Source organism: Molothrus aeneus, chromosome 3, assembly GCF_037042795.1.
Source record: "Molothrus aeneus isolate 106 chromosome 3, BPBGC_Maene_1.0, whole genome shotgun sequence".
Classification (NCBI taxonomy): domain Eukaryota; kingdom Metazoa; phylum Chordata; class Aves; order Passeriformes; family Icteridae; genus Molothrus; species Molothrus aeneus.
In genome coordinates this window covers 95668882-95690084 of record NC_089648.1, presented here as the reverse complement: position 1 = coordinate 95690084, position 21203 = coordinate 95668882, and the positions used below count along the sequence as shown (strand labels likewise).

At 36.2% G+C, this 21203-nt stretch overlaps 1 protein-coding gene across 1 annotated transcript in view; it reads left to right on the top strand.

The window, feature by feature from the left end:
• Positions 1-21203, top strand: part of COL19A1 (collagen type XIX alpha 1 chain) — a 169803-nt gene that overhangs the window by 6190 nt on the left and 142410 nt on the right. Inside the window, exons 3-4 of the mRNA XM_066545914.1 lie at positions 4336-4410; positions 4920-5019. Of these exons, the coding sequence (XP_066402011.1) occupies positions 4336-4410; positions 4920-5019 (175 nt within the window). The remainder of the gene's footprint in view (positions 1-4335; positions 4411-4919; positions 5020-21203) is intronic.

Below are 21203 nucleotides of genomic sequence, written 5' to 3'. Positions count from 1 at the left end.
CATTCTCTGAGCAGTCCACACAGCAAATCCCAGCCTCTACAATTCAGAGATATTGTGGGGACCATGTCAAAGGCCTTGCAGAAATCCAGGTGACATCCATAGCTCTTCCCTTGTCCACTGATGCAGTCACTCCATTGTGCAAGGCCACTGAGTTAGTCATGCAAGACTTGCCCTTGGTGAAGCAGTGCTGGTTGTCTCAATGAAGTTGAGAGGTGTGTTGAGTGTGTTGAAGTTGAGAAGTTGAAGTTGAGTGGTGCTGGTTGTCTCAAATAATATGAAATCCTGCTTTTCACTACTTACTCGTCTTCATGGGAGAATATAGTTCTCCAGGGGCCTAATGTGAATATCCTAATCCTTGAACTCTGTTTCTTGGATTTCTTATTTCTGCCTGCCAATGCTGTTACATTATTTCATAACCATCTAAATAGTCACCAGACTTGAAGTTAACTTCTTTACTGTATCACGTTCCCTTCATTCTTCCCACCCTTGTCTTAATTTTAACATTGTAATGTAATATAATCTTCTTTACAGAGTAAAATAAAAGAATACAAAAAAATCACATGCCTGTATACTTGAAGCTAGAGATATGTAAGAAATCTGAATTCTTGACCTTGAAAGCAAGCCAGCTGGATCTGCTTATCTTCATTATGAATATGTTTGATATTACTGGATATCATTGCTGATATTTGCAGGTGTGTGGCTAGCTCTGAAGAGGTTGCCTGTGTGTTTATGAAGCCTGATCCATGTATGGGAAGTATGAGAAAAATCTTAGGTAATATGGGTTTCTGCCTGAAGCTCAAGTTGACACAGGACATGGGTATACATTAGGTTGGGCTTTGGTGTTTGGCCACATTCATTGGTGTGGTCATGGCTACTCATGGAAGCTTCAGTGCCTTTGCGATGTGCATGTCAGTGGTGGTAGATGGCAGCTAAAAACCTCACCTCAATGTGAAGTTTGGTTATAAGGTAGCAGATGGGTACTTGCGATGTGAATCTAGCCATTACGGGTTACGCGAATCTGAAGAAGCCAAGACTGCCCATTGGAAGTTTCAGTTCCCCCTCAGGAAGTGCACACAAGAGATATCTATCTGTAAGAGGGAGACTGAAGCACACACCACAGTCTCTTTTGTCCTTGTTTGCATGGAATGGAAAGCTGAGCATGGTGCCTAGATGGAAGTTGCAGTGTGCTTCAACAGGTGTCCTGATCATTCCAGGAATTTGGAATGCGCCATTGCATGTTGCAACAGATATGTCTAGATGCAATGCCTTTTTTTTTTTAATTATGCTATTAGAAAAAAAACCCCAAAAATTCTTACTAATCTTAGTAATGAGAGAGAAGACAATGATCTGTGATGTACCTGCTTGGTCTGAATAAATTAATACTTTCAAGATTATTGGATTGACTTTATATTAATAAGCTCATAGCTAGAACTCATTGATTTATAAAGATCCAGGCCAACTTTTTTGTATGGGTAGGTAAAGATATCATTAATTTAAAGATACATTAACGTGACCTTATGATATCATTGGTTTTATATGAATTTTTTATTTTAGTCCACACAGATGCAGTTTTATCATGTGCAGGGCAATCTAGTGCATAAATGTAAGCTTGTTCTTCTTACTATTTCATGAATTTTATAATAATGTATTTTAACAGGCCAGATAGATTCATGGTTTCCCACTGGATTAACAGCAAGTGTTTATCTTGTTCTTTTTCTTTCCTGAATATCTTCATGTAGACCTTGTCATTCAGCTGCCCACATGTTGAATGGGCAAACTGCCTGTTTTGTCTCAGGCTAAAGAAAATTTAAGCATCTGCTAGCAGTCAAAAAATCGTGGAAGAGGTTAACTATGCAAGCTGTAACTGCAGAAAGAATTTTCATCACTCTATAGTAATGAAAGTTGTCAGTCTTGGTATGGAGAGAGTTTGGTCTTGTTATTTGAGAGTTTTCCCTTAGCTCTCTGGTAGAAGGAATAGCACTGAACTAAAGGAGTGCAATAGAAGATTCGTGTAACTCTTTCAGTTCTTTTGGGGATGTGGAATACAAATAAATAAATAACACTTAAATGGCCTGTCTATGGTGTGACTGTTGTGCCACTGATAAAAATAGGTCCACGGTCCAGTCTGTGGCATGTGAGGAATCATCGCTATCATCTGGATAGCACAAAAATTAAGGCTTGAGTCTTTATTTGGAAGAAAGTGGCTGTGGGGAATAGGCTCAAACTTTCTAGTCTTTCACTGCTCAACACTCATGTAAGTTAATGCTGGGGAAAAAAAAAAAGCACACTTGTGTCCCAAGTCCTCAAAAGCTTACATCAGTTTAGGGTAAAATCAGCAATAAATACTCTTTGTCTGCTCTTATAAGTACTGCCAAGAATTTAACCAAAAAGAGAATCTACCTTGAAATTTATTGAATATTTTTGTAAAAGGCCCTTAGGAAACCTGTTGATTTAAGAAAAAACATCTATCCATGTATGTCTGACATTCTTTTGTGACTTCAGCCATAAATGGCTTCCTTTATGCCAGCTTATTTCTTAGAGCTATAGTTATGTAAATGTACCCTAACATCATTCATTGGTTTAGAGTGGCTGTGAATTCTATAGTTCAATAATCTGTATTTGATTGAAGCTTGAGGTTTGTAAACTAAAGGGTATCTAAGGTGAACCTGTCTCTGTCCCATGTGTGTATATATCAACTGGTGTATTGAAATTGCTATGTTACTGTGTAATTCCAGCAAATGCTTTTCTCACTGTATAAAACTTCCTGCTAACCAAGAATGATGAAAGATTCCACTTCAGAGTTTTCAACATGAATATTCTTTACAGTTCGGTGTCTTTTCTGGGGAATGGGAATTTACAGAGTTTTTCATGCATATATTTAATCTCATCATGAAACTCTATCTGTACAGGGAAAAACATGCATATCCACGTATTTATGGATCTATATGAGGGAAAGAAAAAAATTTATTCTCTGAGAGCCTTAGAAGTAAATTAATTTATCTGTGATGATACTTGTAGTAGTCAATTGTTAGTTGTGACTGTGATTTTTACATGTGAAGCACATGGAACTTAATGAATCTTACAAAAAAAAAAAAATGTTTCACCCAGTCTGTTCTTAAAATAGTTAACATAGCTTTCATTAACTACATTATCAGGGAGTGTCTTTATGTCTGTATTATATGATATATTGTCACTTTTACTGGTTATTTCCAATTAGCCATTCTCAATCGAGATCAAATTCTGAAATATATTTGATAGCATTTAAGAGTTTTGAAGGATAATATGCTTTCTACATAACTACAGAATGAATGACAAATTTCACATGCTTTAAGGTTACAAATATTGCCATTTTTAATACCAATGTTTGGTCTGGATGCTCTCATGAAACATTCAAATATAGATAATTTCCGGGTTAATGATAGGACGTTCCTTACTTTTTTAATTGAACTAATGGTTCAGAAAGTGCCTTGACCTTCACTGCTCAGCAGCTTCAGATACACCTTGGACATCTTTTCAGTTGCATCAGCTCACAAAGCTCTGTGCTTGATAAACTGACAGGCCAACTTGTCATCTTTGATTTACTAGGGTTTTTTTTTTTTTAGAATTTAGCAGGGCTATTTGCAAAACTTGTTAAATAGCAAGCCTTATTTCAGACCCCTGCACAAAAGTGACATTTTCCTGTATTTCCTTCTTAAAAGTGGACATTCTTGTATATCTATTAAAAAAAGAGCATAAAGGACTTAGTGCAAGTAAGAAGTAATAATGATTAATATTGCATATTAATAATACAGTGTCTTATCTGAGGGTTCAGTTAGATTTAACCTCAGTTTACTGTGTTCCAAATTTTAGAACATTCTGTTTGCTTACGAAAATACTTTGGTCCAGACTACTCCCCTACTTAATTTTTGTGCTTTTTTTCCCCAAAATACAATATTGTTTCATATTCATGAATGGGGGAAAATATTTTCTAGTAATACAGTGAGAAATACAAAAAGAACTTGGAACAGATATTGCTGCTTTATAGAGTGTTATAAATGGGAACAGCATGGTAAGAATTTAATGGTTTTCTTCTGGCTATATTGTTTATATGAACTTCAACCACAGGCAGCTGAATTAAAATGTGATAAAAATTCCATCTGCTTATATTATTGGAAGTTTAGTATAAAATTTGCTTTTGATTAGATTTTGTAATTTGGTTTATTGCTGCTTTTCATATCCTAAAGTGACAAAAAGAAACATTCCTGTCAATATTACCATAACTGCCATGATAGTTTGTTCAATTCCTGTTAGTTTGATACCATTTTACCATAGATAATAAACTGTGTTCTCTTGAAGGTGCTGTGTGTCCTTTAATGAAAACTGTTTCCCGTCATCTCAAACAAATCAACAGAGACAGTCGTGGTGTATCAGGTAAATGACCAAGCTAATATGGATATCTGTATTAATTAGCTGCTAATGATTGCTGGATGTAATTATAGTCTGACTGAAGCTGGCTTTAAAATTGAAAGGTTAGGACAGAATGCCATCCCCAAGCACCAAAAGCTGCTGCTGCTACCAGGAAGGTGGCAGCATCCCAGAACATGTTTTTCCCCAAAAATATTGGTTCAAGTTTGGCAGCCACACTAATTTCCATGTTTTTTTCCAATCATCCAGCATTCTTATCCATTCAAATGTTAAAAGAACTAGCAAATTCATTTTTCAAGTTTTAAAGTCATCTACCAAGCGAATTTTGCATGAATAGTTCTTATAAAATAAATATTGAAAGCTTTTCTGACTTCAAGTTCTACTTTTCAAAATATCTTGTCAGTCTATATTCTAGAAATGCTAATATGCTTGTATTCAAGTATGCTAAAAATTATTTTTTACTTACAGTATTTAAATTCCATTATAATTGTATTGTATTGTGTTCTATTTTACAGGGTTTGATCTGGCAGAAAGCTTTTCTTTAAGGCAAACAACTTGTGGTGGGGAAAAGATCTGCTTTAAACTGGGAAGTGCACCTCTCATTAGAGATACAAGGTAAGATACTACTTTCATGCTTAGGTTTTGAAAGATAGAGCTCAAACTCAATGCTACTAATTAACTGAATCACTGAACATGCATCCAAAGAATGCCATAGAAAGCAGTATGGCTGTTTTTAGGCTTTTTTAATTTTCTTTCTGTGGGAAGCATTTTGATTTTGGTGTGCTATTCTTCTGGAATCTGGGAGTACATAGGTAGTAAGTTAATTGTGAATAGCACTTTCTCAAATCATGATTCTAATACTGAAAATTCCACTGTTAATGCATTAATATTTATAAAACAAAGGAAACATATAACTTTCATGGTATGACAGGAAGTATTATACTAATGTCCTCTCAGTGAAGTCTGTCCTCTCTCTCACTACTGCTGTCAATATTAAAAAGAGAGAGAGTATCACCATTTCCTTGAATGCTATTTTTTTATTTATGTTCCTGGTATTCACATTTTGCCTTTGAGCAGCAACAGAATAGTGGGCACTCAGTGTAGAGGAGAAAGTAGACAAAATCCTATTCTGGCACAGGGTGGGATGAAAAGCAGAGACAGCACGAAAAATCAAAAGGACAGTGAAAGAGAGCAGGGCACAATTGGATTGGATGGACTTCAGTTTGCACAGGGACAAGGAAATGTCAAGAAGCAGTTAGGAATGTAGTTTCAAGTTCCCTGAGCTCAGTGGAGAGAGAGGATCATCTCAGAGCTTCTTGGTTGAGATGTGCTCTGAGTCATGGGACTGTGGTTTCTGTACAGCGTGTTCCTGCGATGACGAGGGAAGCAACTGTATTCCCATGTCTTCAGGTTGGGTATTTTCTGTTGCAAGAGGTCTGGCTCCAGCTTGCCTAGTAAAAAAACACACCTGGCCCTTGGACTTCCCCTTTGCTTGGATCCTGGGCATAGCACAGAGGGATTGTGAGTAGCATGAGGCCAGGGGGACGGAAGAAGAGGAGAGTTGGAGGCAACCAGACACAAAACAAATGATCCTTGTGGGAGGAGTGTGACCACAGAAAGAATTTATCTAGCAATTTAGAATGTTTAGGTTCTCTAAGATTTTCTGATATATTAGATCCTGTAAGTGCAAATTTTTGTGCTTGGGTAATACTGCAAAATTAAAATAATCACTATCTCTTTTTCAAAATACATTGGATGCTATGGAAGGAAAATTTACTGGACAAAATTACTTGAGACAAAGAGTCCTCTTCTTTTACTAGGACCTTTCCAGCATTATCCAGATAGTCTTTGGAAGAGTAACAGGATGGGTACCACCCATAAATGTCTTTACTAAAAATATTTTGAGAGATTTTTAGTAAGAAAACTTTATTTTAAAAAAATATTAATTTTTTAATTAATTTTTTATTAATTTTTTAATTAATCTTTTTTTTTAAAAGCCTTTTTATCCAATTTATAGGAATTTGAGGGAAACATGAAACTACAGAAAGGTAGAAAATTGAAGCAATAACAAAAGATGTGGAGCAATTTTCCTTTAGGAATAAGAAGTTAAGTAGTGCTAAGAAATGCATCTTGTGAGCTGACTTTGTTTTGAAACAGTGAGAAAATTAGTGCCAAAAATGGAAAAGAAAGGAGATAGAAATTGCAAAAGGGTTAATTATTCAAAATTCATATTACTCTGAGGTAAAATTCTTGATCCAAAGTATTGATTTCTAAGAATTTCTGAGTGGTTTCAGAAGTGGTCTGAGAGGTCATGTTGAGGTTAAAAAACATAAAGCTTTTTTCTTAGCTTTATTTAGTAGGCCTGAATACTAGTGCCTTTTTTTTCTACTTCTTTTGAAAAAAAGTTATTAATGAAGGCAATGAAAATGGGGAATTCACACCATGGATGATAGCTGTGACCTAGCAAAGCCCTAAATACCAGCTATTGCAAGGAAAGTCACAATGGTTGTTTTGTTTGGCCTTTTTTTTTTTTTTCTGTACTATATACTTTTTTCCTATATTTTATGTCATCAGCTTTTTGAAAGGAGAGAAAAAATGGCTATCTGGTTTTTCCCCATTTCCAGTGTAACTTGGGCATGGGCTAAAGAATTTCAGTTTTGAGTAAACCTGGGAGGGAGGTGGCTTGGCATTCATGGTCTCTTGGTTCTCACATTCCTCACTGTCCCTGTTATTTTATTCTGTGTATTCTCATTAAAAGAGTAAAACAAAAGAGAAAATCTTTCTAGTTTTCCCTAGAAATATGCATCTCTGATGGATGAAAAATTTAGCTGGCTGAAGCAACTGAGATGATTAATAAAATGCATATCAGTGCTAATATATGAATAAAATTAGGCATAAAAATGAATATAGTTAGGCAGAAAATTAATACTGTGTTATTAATGATAATGAGGTACAAGATAAGATTTTCAGTCAGCTTGCTGTGCAAGTAAGTAGTACCTCATACATATATCTTCCTGAACAATGAAAGGGTTAAAAGTATTTTCAATAACATGTAAGCACTGCAGAATTTCTAAAATTAAATCCTTGTTATTCATGGCAATAATCTTGCTCATCCTTTATTAACCTTTCTTCACACAAATGCATGTCATTAAAAGATGAATTCTGTTCTTAATTATTTTAGTTTGCCGAATATAAAATGTCTTTCTGATATTGAGAGAATACTTCGGTCAAAAAGTTTTTAAACATTTTGTTTTAAGTGTGTTGCTTTTTAAACTTTTCTGAAGTTTTAGGATTTTTTTTAAAATAAGGGCAGATGGCAGTGAGGAGCACGAAGTCGGGTTTTGGGTTTTTACATGGTAGGGTTACAATAAAGGATAGTCAGAAACTTGGTTATCTGTCATCATAACCTTATAATTTACTATCTCAGTTACCCGTGTACAAGATCTTTTAATTAATTATTTTTATTTAAACCTACTTCTCTTACATTATGTCGGGTTGCATGGTTCCAGACTCCTTGTGTTATTAGATGGCTTTAGGGATCATTCTGCCTCAGAAAATATTTCAGTAGACGTGGTGTGCAGTAAGCAGCAGAACAGTGTTTGTTATCCATCCTGCAGGAAATTGAGAGTATCTGATTAAGCTGACTAGCAAGTATCAAGTAACTCGGCACATCTCCTCTTGCATTTCATTCATTCAGTTGTAGTGTGGGTAATAGAAAGCTATGCTGTGCCATTTTTCTTCTCTGATGCCATTTTGGTTTTTTCAATGGACCTGGAGTAGTGTTTCACCTATTTATATGTTGTAAATAATTTACAATGCACTGTCAGCTTGGGAAATTGATTATGTTTATTTATGTTGGACTTCAGCTGTAGGTCTTTCTCTCTTTTTGTGATGCAGTTCTGTATATATTTTGTCTTGTGATAGCAGATGGATAGCTCTTATGCTTTGTGTAAATGACTGTAATATATTAATGTAATGCCAGTAATACTTTTCTTATTAAAACTTTGAATTGCTTATTGAAGTTCTCAGTGAACTTTAACAGGACTTATTCCTGAGGAAAGCAGTGTAACAGAGCTTTTGAGTCATAAGCTTGTAGTAAAGTACTGTTAGGCAGACAGTCTAATTATATAGTCATAATCACACCACAGAATCATAGAATAATAGGAACTATATAAAGGTTTAGTTTTATCTCAACAAATACCTTATAGAGTCATATTTCTTCTCCAGACTTCAACATGTACTGCCCATGTAGTGTATCCCAGTGTGGCGCAGAGTTTGCTGATAAAGGAGAACAGGGCTCTGTGCTGGTAGCATTCCTTTAGAACTGCCAGCAGTACACAGTATTTCTGGACATGAAACCTTTTAGGCTAATCTTTGTTCTTCGGTTGGCTTAAACAGCTCTATGATAAATTAATTTCACTGTCTTTCTCCAAAGATGCATCAGACATCAGTTGCTTCTCTTTCACACTTTTCTGGGGTGCTGGTGGGACTTTTTTTCCTCTTCTGAAAGCACCAATAAAGGAGATAATGAGCTGGTTTCGGCTAAGTTTCAGAATGTTTTTGAAATGGATGTTCATGATTAGCAAATCTTCATGGCACAGTCACAGCTTTCTTATTTTGTAGTTTGTTTGGCTTGACAAACCATATTAATTTACTGAGGAGATTATCATAGCTGGCTGTTAAATGATCTGAGTTACAGCAGTTGGGATTACTCTCACAACTCTTTTAGGAATTCTTCCCCTTTCTTTGTAAGATACTACAAAGGAGCTTGGATTTTGACTGTATTTGGACTACGAGCTCCACCAGCAAAGTTGTTACTCACTGCTGCCAGAAGAGCTGTGGCTTGGGCCATATTTCAGAGAAAGTGTTTCACCTCCTTGGGATGTCTAGTTACTGGAGGAAGAAATACTGTTCCCACTTGCCTCAGTAAATTCCAGGCAGGAGGATTCTTTCTGCTAAGAACAGAAATTGGTGATGAATAATATTTATGTGGGGTTTTCTGATTGTTTCTAGTGCTAGCCTTTTTAATTGAAAAAAAAAATGTGGAGGGAATTCCATTTTCCTAGAGCACAGCTGGCGTCAGGTGAGGAGGTTTCTGTGCTCACTGTTAGAAGACTTTCACAGCCAGCAATTTGCTTTCCCAAAGCCGCATATCTCTACGTGATTTTGCAACCATTTGCTTTGATGTCTGTTCTCTGCCTGTATCTGCTGAGACCACTCTCTTCACCAAACTAAAAAATATTGGCTTCCTTTCATAAACTTCACCTCTCCATGAAGATCCTCTTGGGCATGACTTTTTATTATTTTTGTACATAGCATTTGTTTTGGACATCAGAGTTTGCCTCAACAGTCTTCTTGAAAAACATTGTAAGACGCGTTTTAGGAAGTTTTAGACATTTTTCTTATAAATGGTACAGAATAGATACACGTGATAATCACTGATTTCCAAAACAATTCATTGAAGACGTTTAAAAGTGTGACTGAGAATGACAATGAGGTATTATCCCAGTTTTGAGGCAGGAGCTACAATTATTCAAACCAGCTTTTGTGCTCACACAAAATCCTGCTAACCTTTGGTCTATTAAAATATTAGATGGCTATCCAAGAAAACACCTCTCCTTTACCATATCACACACTTATTTGAGGTCATTTGAGCAGTTGGAGCCAACAATGCTAAGACTGAAATGTCTGGTATTTTAGTTGCAGGGTATTTTCAAGAAAAAGGCCTTGCCTTTGGAATTTACTTCCTGAGTGTGGGAGCCTGAATGTAGTACAATTTCTAATTTTTCTTCAGGTCTTTTAAAGTAGTGGATCAGAAACTGTAGTGATTCAAACTTTCTTTTATCCTGAGATAATATATTTTGTGTTTATTTCCAGAAACTTCAACACTTACTCTATTTCAGAAATTAAAAAGAAGGAAAATACAGTGATTATTGTTGAAAGAACAAATTGGTGTTGTACCCACCTTGTAAATACCAATTATTTAATTTCACAGCTAAGGAGAAAAATGGGGCTTCTTACCATGTAAAATGACAGACCAATGCTTCTTTTAAAGAATAATCACCTGTCAATTTCTTTCTGCATTTGGGGGCTTGTTTCTACCTGAAAATGTACAAGAAATATGGCAATTTTTATAAAATTCAACATTCAGGTATTAATGGATTTTGATGTCCATATTAGTTTGAATCATGCTACAATATAACATGTAATTTACTATGCAGAAAGAATTGGGAAACAAAGGCAAAGACAGAGGTGGCAGAGGGGAGGAGTACATTTAAAAATGTATAGCGCTGACATTAAAAGCACACTGTGAGGGAGCAGAGAGTTAGAAAATCTTTTTAAATCAAGCTACTGACTGTAACAAATTAGAATTCTTTGATCTGTAGTGTGTTCCCCTGAGAGTGGAGCACTTAGTGGAGCAGTGTCATACCAACTGAACTGGTAAAACACTGTTGGATGAAGCAGTGTTCACCCTTTTATTTCCTAGTGATGTTCTTGCTGTAAAGCACTTGCAAATGAAGGGAAGAGGCTTTTGTGAGGTGTGTGCTTTAAGGGCACTGCTCCACAGCGAGAGTGGGCAGGAGACAAGCAGTGTTTGTGTGGAATCCCATGTGCCTCATGGCAGGCCATAAACAAATCCAAATAAACAAAGCCAGAAATATTATTTGGAAGAGAATAAAATTAGGAGCTTACTTTCACAGCCTCTCAGCCTCATCTCACTTCCTCCACATCAGCATCAGCCTCTCTGTTCAGCGAGGCTGGCGGCTGATCCCCGTGGCTGTGCCATCTGAGCAGTGACAGTGGGGAAGGAGCAAGATAGGCTGCCCCCAACACCAGCAGCACTGCCTTTAGATAAAACAAACCCCAAAACTCTACCTTGAGCTTTTAATGGTTTAACCTGCTCTGGGGAAAAGAATCCCAGTGTTCCGATTGAAACAACGGCATCTGCAATTTCACTTTTGCTATGTATTCCTGTAGGGAATTCCTTTCTATTTTCATCTGAAATGGATGCCAAAGCTATGGTTCAGTTTTCTAAAACATAGATTTTCATAGATACTGCAATTGCAAGACAAAGTTGTTGTGTTGTTTGATTTCTAGATTCAGCAGGAGAAATTCACCTAGATGCTTCTCAATGACTCTTGTTCAAAAACTTGGACACAAATTCTGAAGAAGGTTGCTCAATTTACCACTACATTAACTGAAGGAGCCTTAAGTGATTCCAGAGTGTGGGGAACTTTCAGAAAAATTTACATGCCTCTTGCTCCCTGCCAAACATGCTGATTTTTAAAATCTTTGCAGTGTTTTCTTGGTTTGTCTTGGCCACCTTTTTTGAAGAAAAATCTATCAAAAACGAGTACAAGGAGGATTCAGATCTAAGTCTTTAATAAGGTCTGCGTTTGATAGTCTTAGAACAAAAACATGGTTGCAAAACCAGTACAGATGAAGCTTTCTGGAAAACCAGAATAGCTGTGGGTATCTGCAGCCATGCTATAAGCAACCACACAGAATTCAATGATCCATACTGGGCATAATGCACGCAGCTGAGGATGCACTGTAGCCCCATTATGTTGTATATAGAGACTGAATGATCATTTATCAGTTTTGCTGATTGAGCTGAGAGGATCCAAGTGCCTTTATAAAATGCATATAATTTTTCTTGCTGAAGCAATGGTGCCACATGCTTCAAAAGTAATTTATCAGCAGATGAAGGAAAAAAACCAAAACAACAAGCATCCCTGTAATAAATCAGATCTTTCTTTTTCTGGCTTTTGTGATTTAACACTGTGTAATCTAGTTTGCTTTAGCTATGCTGTCAGGCATTTCTCCTCTTAACTAAAGTTTCACCTAGAAAAATATGTTTGTGCTGCTATATCTGTGTTTATACTGGGGCTTTTTGTTTAAACATGTCATACAGATATCATACCCTTCCCCCACCTTTCCTCTGAGTTTTTAGGTTTTATATCTAAAAATAGTTCATGGTCTGTCTCACAGTGAAACTGCCTGGTGTTTTTTTCATTACTCTGATTTTCATTTATTTTCATTTTGCTCTGAAAGATTTTTGACCTTGAGCATTTCTATGTGGTTAGCTCTTTGCAGTTTTTATAATCATACTAAGTATTTTTTTTGTTTATGGAGATAAATTGACAAATTTTTTAAAATACTTCTTGGATTTTGAATGGACAGTACAGTCCATGTCCTGGGTTTTTCACTTAGAGGTGTGGGTATCAATTTGAGTTCAGTCCTAAGTGTTGAGAGTTTGCTGATTGCAGTCTTGCCTGTCTCAAGTAAATATTTGTCATGCTCCAAATGCATTTCAAAACTTGGAATGATTTAATAAACTTCAACTTGAGAAACAATCAATAGGAACAAGATGTACAGTTATTGGTATATTAACAGAACCACATGCAAGAGATCATGTTATTTTTGGATTTAGTCAGTGTGACTAGTTCCAGTATCTCAAAATTCTATTTAAAAAAAAAAAATCCTAAAAATACTCTGGGATTGGGCATGACAATTTAGGCTTTGAATAACTTATTGATTATAATTCCTAATATGGCATTGTGCTTCTAATTTTCATAGGAAAATTCATGTACCTTTTATTTTAGGGATTAGACTACTAATTATTGATACACTTTTTATTAAAAATGTTAATGCTCTTCAATTTCAATTCAATTTCCCTCTTTTGCTCAGTTTTCTTTGTGAACTCTGCTGAGACTTCTGCTTAGATTAGATGTTAGGAATTTTTTTTTTCACTGAAAATTTTGTAAAGCATTGAAACAGTCTGCCCAGGGATGTGAAGTCCCTATCCCTGGAAGTGTACAAAGGCATATGGATATGGCACTTGTGAACATGGTTTATTGGTGGCGCTAGGTTGGACTTGATGATCTTGAAGGTCTTTTCTCAACAATTCTGTGAGTCTATGATTCTGTGAGAGTTTGGTAAGAAATTTGTGTGCTCATAATCTATGGTGAGCAGTACTGATTTACTCAAATACTTTTGAATGCATATCCCAAAAATGTCCATTGGTTAAGGCACAAGAGGTTTGCTTTGGACCACTCCTGAGAAGTAACAACACAAATAACATTATTGAGGGGCCATGACTCTACACCCCTTTTTTCCCTGTTACTGGATCTGTCTCTTACACCAGCAGTTCAGAATGCTAGGTGACAGCCAGTTTAAATTAATCTATGAAATTAAACAAAAAGTATAGTAGTATTGACCAGGAGTGTATACAGCAACAAGAATTGATTGCCAAGGCTTGCAGGGAAGAAGTGCCATTCCAGCCCAATTCTTGCACTGAGGACCCTCTGTGGTGGATGCACTTTGAAGTGCAGCATGTTCAATTGCAGCATGAAATCATTGCTCATGCTCAGGATGGACATCTAGCAGTGACTTGTACAGAATTAGTAGATAATGCTCACTCATTTTATGGGTAAAAGTGGTATTTGGAAACAGGAGGATTTGGGATGTGAATCTTCTATTGCAGTAGTTTGTTTGACTTTTTAAAATATCTCCTGTGAGAATAAGTTGCTGAGAATTAGAATGTTTAGCATATGGCATTATATTCTAATATGAACTGAGAACAATATATGATAAGGACAGTAACTAATAAGATAATCGTATGGATAGAGGCATTGGAAGAAAATGTATTACAAAAGGACTAAATATAAAATGTAAGTTCTAGCAATACTTGAGTAATAAGGCTGTATATGATGAATTGAATGTCTGAAAAGGAGATGCCATCAGATATCTGTTCAGTCAAAAAGGAGTATAAACTTTGAAATAATTTCTTTTTTTAATAGGCTATTTTTCTTTCCAGAGAACTTTTTTTAAATTTAGAAAGTGATAAATAATTGCATTACTGTTAGTATGTGGAGACAGATACGCTATGCTACCAGGAAATTACATAAGCTTAAGATTAGTTTATTGTGAAAGTGTTAGGAGGACTGAAAAAACACTTCATGATTCAAGATAGCTGATATGATTTCATGGAAAGGAAAATCATGACTCATTAACCAGTTGAAGTTCTTGAAAGATCAAAGACTTATAACATAGCCTTGCTTCTTTTTTTTCTCCCTAAAAATAAGTTAGAAATACTCTCATATGAATTCATATTATGCCTAAGAATATATTTCTTACAACACCCTAACTTTTTTAATCACAATTAAGTTTAAGTGTCATCTCTTTAAAAAGCTTATGCTGATTTTGTTCTACCACACAAGTGAGTGTTTACTCCTACCCATCTGGCTCTAGGTGATCCTGTGAGAGCAGGGGCCTTGGAACAGACGATCTCCAGAAGTTCCTTCCAACCTCAGCCATTCTGGGGTTCTGTGATTGTATTATAAACTATTCTGTAAATGGTTTCTCTTCCTTAGGAATGCAGTTTCCCATAATATTGGGTATGTAATTTCATTGTCAATCATGTAAGTTATAGGGTAAGAGTGAATTCATCAAAATGCAGGTTTTCTAATGGGGTAATGAGGGAACCAAGTACTTCCTTTTTAAAACTTCTAAAATATTTTTTTTATCTCATTGCATGCTTAAATGTTACAATTTTATTAATGAAAAATATTGGTGATAATAGCTATATTTTCTTTACTGTTATAACTTTTTTACTTTTTTGTCTACTAGTCTGATATATACACTACATAATATAGTGTTCTTAGAATTTTCATCTGCAGTACAGGCTCTAATATCAGTCTTATTGTTGAAAGAGATGATAATTGCTCATTCTGTTTCTGTTATTTTGCATGAAAATTACATGGCTGATTTAACCTCAAGTTGCTGTAGTTGATGCATTGGTTTAATGCAAAGCTTTTCTGCTGTGGAGCAGTGAGCTTTCCTCACTGTTTTGAGGAAAGTTTGTGAATTCCTACCATATCAAGCTTCTTTGCTTGGATATAAGACACCTAGCCTAATTCCCCAGTCTGAGAAGGGCTCCTGGTCATATTCCGTATTCTTTCAAGTTTGATGTGAAGCTTAGAATTCACCTAAATAAAATGTTTCTTGATTTATCTGTATCACTGCTTGAGATATCCTCTCCACACCTCTGTCTTGAGTCAGATGCAAGGTCCAGCTCTCTTCATAGGCTTTGATTTTTGTTTCTCTCTTAGCACTTTAAAGGGAATACCTGGACACTCCCCAGCTGGATCTGACAGTAACAGGGTTAGCAAGTCACAGGTCTTTGGTCCATCCTGTTAAATATAGTTATGACTCAGCAGATCTCAATGTGGGTATTTTTAAACTGCATTTATTTTTAACCCCATTTAATCTGTAACTTACAAAAAATCTCATTATTAGAGAAATTGTGGGAGTTACAGGCTATGCTGTACATACTCTTTGTTTTTTGAGGTTTTTTGTTTTGTTTTGTTTTTAAACTGGACAGTAATTGTACAGTCTAAGTCTTGAGACTTAATAAAAATAATTTCCAGTTTCTGAAAATGCTAATAAGTCTTCTGTTGTGGTTTTTGATCATTTCTTTTCCATACTTGTTCACTTAAAATTTGTGAATGTTCACAGTTTTTATATACTGTAAAAGAGCACCTTATTTATCTAATTATCCTTTTAAGTGTAAGCAGAACACCAGGCTTAAATATGCATAGACTAGTCATGCTGTGTGTAGGGGGTGTTAAATCAAAAGCATGTTCTCTCTGTAGCTTCACTCTTGCAGCTGACAGCTACTTTTTCGGGTCTGACCCTGCTATCTGGTGTCATTAACCTTCTTTCTTACTCGGATCAGATCTCTTCTGTTGGTAACTCAATCTTCACTACTTACACCTTCTTTTTTGGGGAGATCAACTGGAACCAAGGCAGGTAGATAAATCCATTTGTAACAGAGTTGTAGGCTCTAGTGCCTTTGGTCTTGCCTGTGCCGTTTTTCTCATGCACTCCTTAGCACAGCCTGCTTGCAACTTTAGCCAGGAATGAGTTTGTTTATTTATAGGCAGTCCTGCATGCTGAAGAGGAGGAGGCTAGTTATCCAGACAATTATTTGGGGTTAGCAAAAAAAGCACCTCTTAGTTTGGTGCAGCTGCACTCCAGACAGCAGTCCTGGCTCTCCCTTTCCACTGCCAGCCATGCTGTTAGCACTGTGAGTGCTCAGCATTTTCATAAGAGGGATGCTGGCCTGTGAGAGGGTTTGTCCTTTACCATCAGCCAGGGTTGTCTAGGACTTGGCAGAATGAACCCGGGAAGGAAAGGGAGAGCCTATTCCAAGTGTAATCAGCAGTTCACTTCACTAGTACTTGTTCCATTGGTTCATTGTAAAAAGCTACCTGATGTTTGGGATGAGGATGAGGGGAGACTAAACGGGAAGAAATTGAGTGTTCTATGGAAATAACGTTTTTAGGTTGGGTAGCATGACGTCATGCAGAAACACACAAGGTGCCTTCCAAAACTCCAGCGTGAGAAGTAAATGGGTGTGAGTCTCTCAGCATGAAGCTCTGCTGAAGCTGAGTCACCCTCCTCTGTACCAAACTAAAGAGACCATTGTGCAATCAGTTAGTGTCTCTAGGTATCTGGACAAGTGGGTGCTTAGATTTCTTCCTCCTGCAGGGAAGGTTATATGGATATATAAGCTAAGTAATTCCTGATGTCATCCCCCTTTCCATAATATGATGTGTGTTTTATCTCGATCTTCATGGCCCCCAGTAGACAAATTGTCGATTGTAGTTTGAATTTTCTTTACTTTTCCAAACAACGGCAACCACTTAAATGTACAAATATTGAATACTGTACATTAGGTCTTGCTTCCTACAATAGGGTAGGAAGCATATAAAAACGCATGCAGAGCAATTTTCTCTGTCAGTTGCCTGCCATAGGTTACCATAATTTTTTTCATTAACATTATCAGAAGGTTTCTTGATCAGCTGAATAATTTCATTCCACTGTAGATAATCATATTTAGCATAAGAACTTAATATCTCATTGACTTCAGAGTCTGACGAATAACAGACTACTCTAATAACTAGAACTGTTGTGTTTGTTCCATTTCTGGTAGCTAACTAGAAGGACCATGTGAGTTTGAAAACAGGTCCTAAAATGTCAAAATAAAAATAGGGCTGGATGTTGAAAGAAATATCCAGAGTTCCTCTTAAACTATTTAAGTTCTTGTCCTCTTCTCTTGATGGTTGCCATCCACAGTTTGATTTTAGGATATTTAGGACAGAAAAGTAACATTTTTGCATCTCTAAAGGCCAAAAATATTGATGCAAGTCTTGAATGAGCTGAAGACAATTTAAATCTCTGCCATTCTCTTAAGCACATCTTAGTTTTAAATTTTTAACAAAGACTGTCTTTGGAGACAGTCAGAAACCCACTGAAGAAAAGGACACATCATCACACTTCTCTAGATTCTGCCATAATCTCCAAAGAGGAAAATTTAGTTTGTTTTTTTGTGTGTTCCTTGTGAGGAATGTCAGACCCTAAGGAAATTTTTCTATAGGGGCAATTGATTTACTAGTGTGGTTCTGAGTAAGGAAAAGCACTGAAGATTTCTGGGATGTTCATGCTGAACAATAAGACCAGGTTTTTATGAGTGCAGGGTGGTTTCAGTCCCTACAGTGAATCACAGAAGTAGAAACCTATTACAAAACTGGGGATGGGATGCACGTGTGTAAAGTTCTACATGTCAGTACTAAAGGGAAAGCAGAATGAGGTCTTCCTATATCTAGGAGGACCATAATTCTCAACAGGAAGTGATTGGAGTTCAAAAGAGATCATTTTCTCTTGGTTATTTTTACAGTTTCAGTGTAGATGGATGTTGCTGTGACTTATGCTGAACAGATATCTTGTTCAGAGTGTTTCTTTTGTTTAGATGACCAGAGAACAAATTGAGAGATGGGGAACAAGAAAGACATGGGTCTCTAGTTTTTTCACACAGGGGAAAACATCTCCTCTCCACCCTGAATCACGGAATTGAACAACACTTTCTGATATCCCTCTGCCCCGTGCTGCTCAAACCAGCAAGTGTGTAACTTCATCAAAAGTGCTGAAAGCTGCCTTCCACAACATAAAACTCCAAAATTCTTTGTTGACCTGAAATTTCTAAAAACTTCATCAAAATTCAGCAGAATTCTACTTGGGAAAAAGAGAAGAAAAAATGTTGTATTTCCAATATCTGTTATTATATATTACTGCTTTTAATTGTCTTGTTCTTATTACTGCTGGTTTTTTTTCCAGAAAACTTAAAATACACAGAAAAAGGCTAAAATTGGAAAACAGACAGTTAGTCTGACATCTTTAAAATCAAAGGAAGACTGGCCTTTGACTTCTTTAGGGCCAGCAGTTCACCAATAATTCCTGTAAATAAGGATTCATAATAATGCTGGAAACCCTAGGGTAAAAGCACAGGCATAACGATTTTGGTATTTCTGTACCTCTTTAAAACCAATGTTTTTTCAAATGCCCTTTAAAATTTTGATATCAATACAATTGACTTTCACTCCAAAAAATTCCTGAACAATCTGTACATTAAAAGTCAGCTAATCTATACCTGTTCTGAAAATGAAAGCAGAGGCATGCCGAAGTATATGAAATATTAGGTAAATCCCTCTTCTCAATGTTAAAATAATCTGCAGCTTTGCTTTCAGCAGTACATTTCATGAGTGGGTCGAGCTCTCCCTAAGTAATTAATAACTCTTAAGCTGTCTGAATAGTTTCCCTTGAGTTGCATCATATAATGTGTCATATGAAAACAACTTGAGGCCTAATGTAACATGAAACTGTATAGTGCATCTTAAAGTGATTTGAGGAAGATGGATGGGAAGGAAATTATTTCTTATTCTGACAGAAAAGACAGCTGTTCTTAACTTTTATTTGAAAAGAATTTGAAATACATTTTCTAGGCAGGGTTTGGTAAATTCTTCTAGTTAGTTGATTCCTATTCTCCTGTTATACCAATCAAGTTAGGTAAAAAACCTGAGAATCAAAAATATACCAATTTGTTGTAGAAATATTAATAATCACATTAATAATAATGTGGAGGCTTTTGTACTTGGTCCACCTGAGCTTTACTTTTTTATTCATAACAGATCTCAGTTTAAACCCTTTGCAAACATTAAAAAGTTAACACTTCAGTGTCTCAATCAATGAAGTATGAAATAAATCATTACCCAACACAGGAAAGTTTTTTAAACCAACTCCTTGAGCTCTGGTCACCAAATTATTGTAACATTGTCATGTTACAAGTGACATATACCAGGTAATGGTATATGTCAGCTGGAAAAGATATGTCTTGCCATAAACTCAAAACATCTCTCACTTCACTCTCAGGAAATGCAAGTTGGCTCATCTTTCTCTTCTTGGAAGATATACAGCAAGCTGGAGGCTTCATTGATACTTGTAAATACGGAAGTTTATCATATACTGTAGTGTATTCTCATTCGATATGGAACAATTGGAGTTCATGAGATTCAAAAATAGATGCTGCTTTTCCATTAGTGCTTTTTTTAAAAATAAAAACAAAAGGTAAATAAAGGATTGCCTTACTAAATTTGATATGGGTAACTCAATGCTGTATTACAAAGATAGAACTAAAACTGTTTATAGCACAGTGAATACACAGTTAATTCATTCATAATTACTTCTTTTAGTATGCTAGCACTAGGAGTTCCAGCTGGTATCTGCACTTCAGAACTTTTGAGGAAACAAATGAATAAATAAAATATTTTGCCAAAAATCATTCTATACTTAATCTTTATAAACAGTAGAAGGTATGAACAAATACAGTGGTAATGTTCACGCAATATTCCTATAATTGCTCTTCTGGTAATCTCATAATGTACAGTCATAGTATACAGATAGTATACCGGTGCTTTTAGGAAAAATTATGGCTACATTTGATGCTGTAAAAAGGAGGAGAATGCAGCAAAAGCCTTTGCAATTCTGTGCATACATATGCTTTGATAGAGTGGCACACAGGTTTTGCAAGAACATGTGTGTTTGTCACCATTCTGGCTGTATCTGCCTCATGTTTCAACCAGTGAAACATTAAGAAAGACCTGAATGTATGGATTTGTAACATATCTATGTACAATCTAAAACCTTGTATTGTTGGGAATGTTCGTGCTGGCTATTGATGGTCTCAATTTTACCAGCTGAGGCCTCTGTAATTTGCAGTACATCTCAGTCCAGCAGCCCAGGGTGGTGTAAATTCAAACCTCTGTATTCAGTTCATGTGCTTCAATTCCTGCTATTGTTTTCAGTAGTTTCCACCAAGGGTGTGCTTTGCTTTGAGAAAACAGTGCTCCATTCGTCAATTTGAATTTTTTATTATATACTACTGACAATATGGACAGAGGGAGAGAATCAAACTACTGAAATTCCACCTAAAGTATAATTTAATCAGACTCTGGGCGCCTGAGTCTGAGAATAATTCAAATTGCCCACTCTCAAGCACCACCCAAGCCCTAGTGGCACCTAAATGAATAATTTTGGACAACTGATTTCCCCTGGCGTCTGGGCATAAATTCCAGGCATGCTTAGAAGCACCATGGCTTAAGCAGACAGGCATGTAACTCCCACCCAAGTTCCATTGTGACTCAAAGATGTGTGCAGAGATGCCAGAACATTGCCCATGTCCCTAGAGGTGCCTAAGCCATTGACTGTGCTTCAGTCACACATAGTAAGCTTGGACAGCATTGGATTCAACACAAACCACAGCAGACATGAGTGTTTGAGTGCAGAAGAGGAAGAGGGAGTCTTTTTAATAGACTTAAAAGTTTGAGCAGTTATCTGGGAAGGATGTCTTGTTTGGTAAGGAAATTAAACAAAAATGGGAGAACTTAATTGTTGTCCCA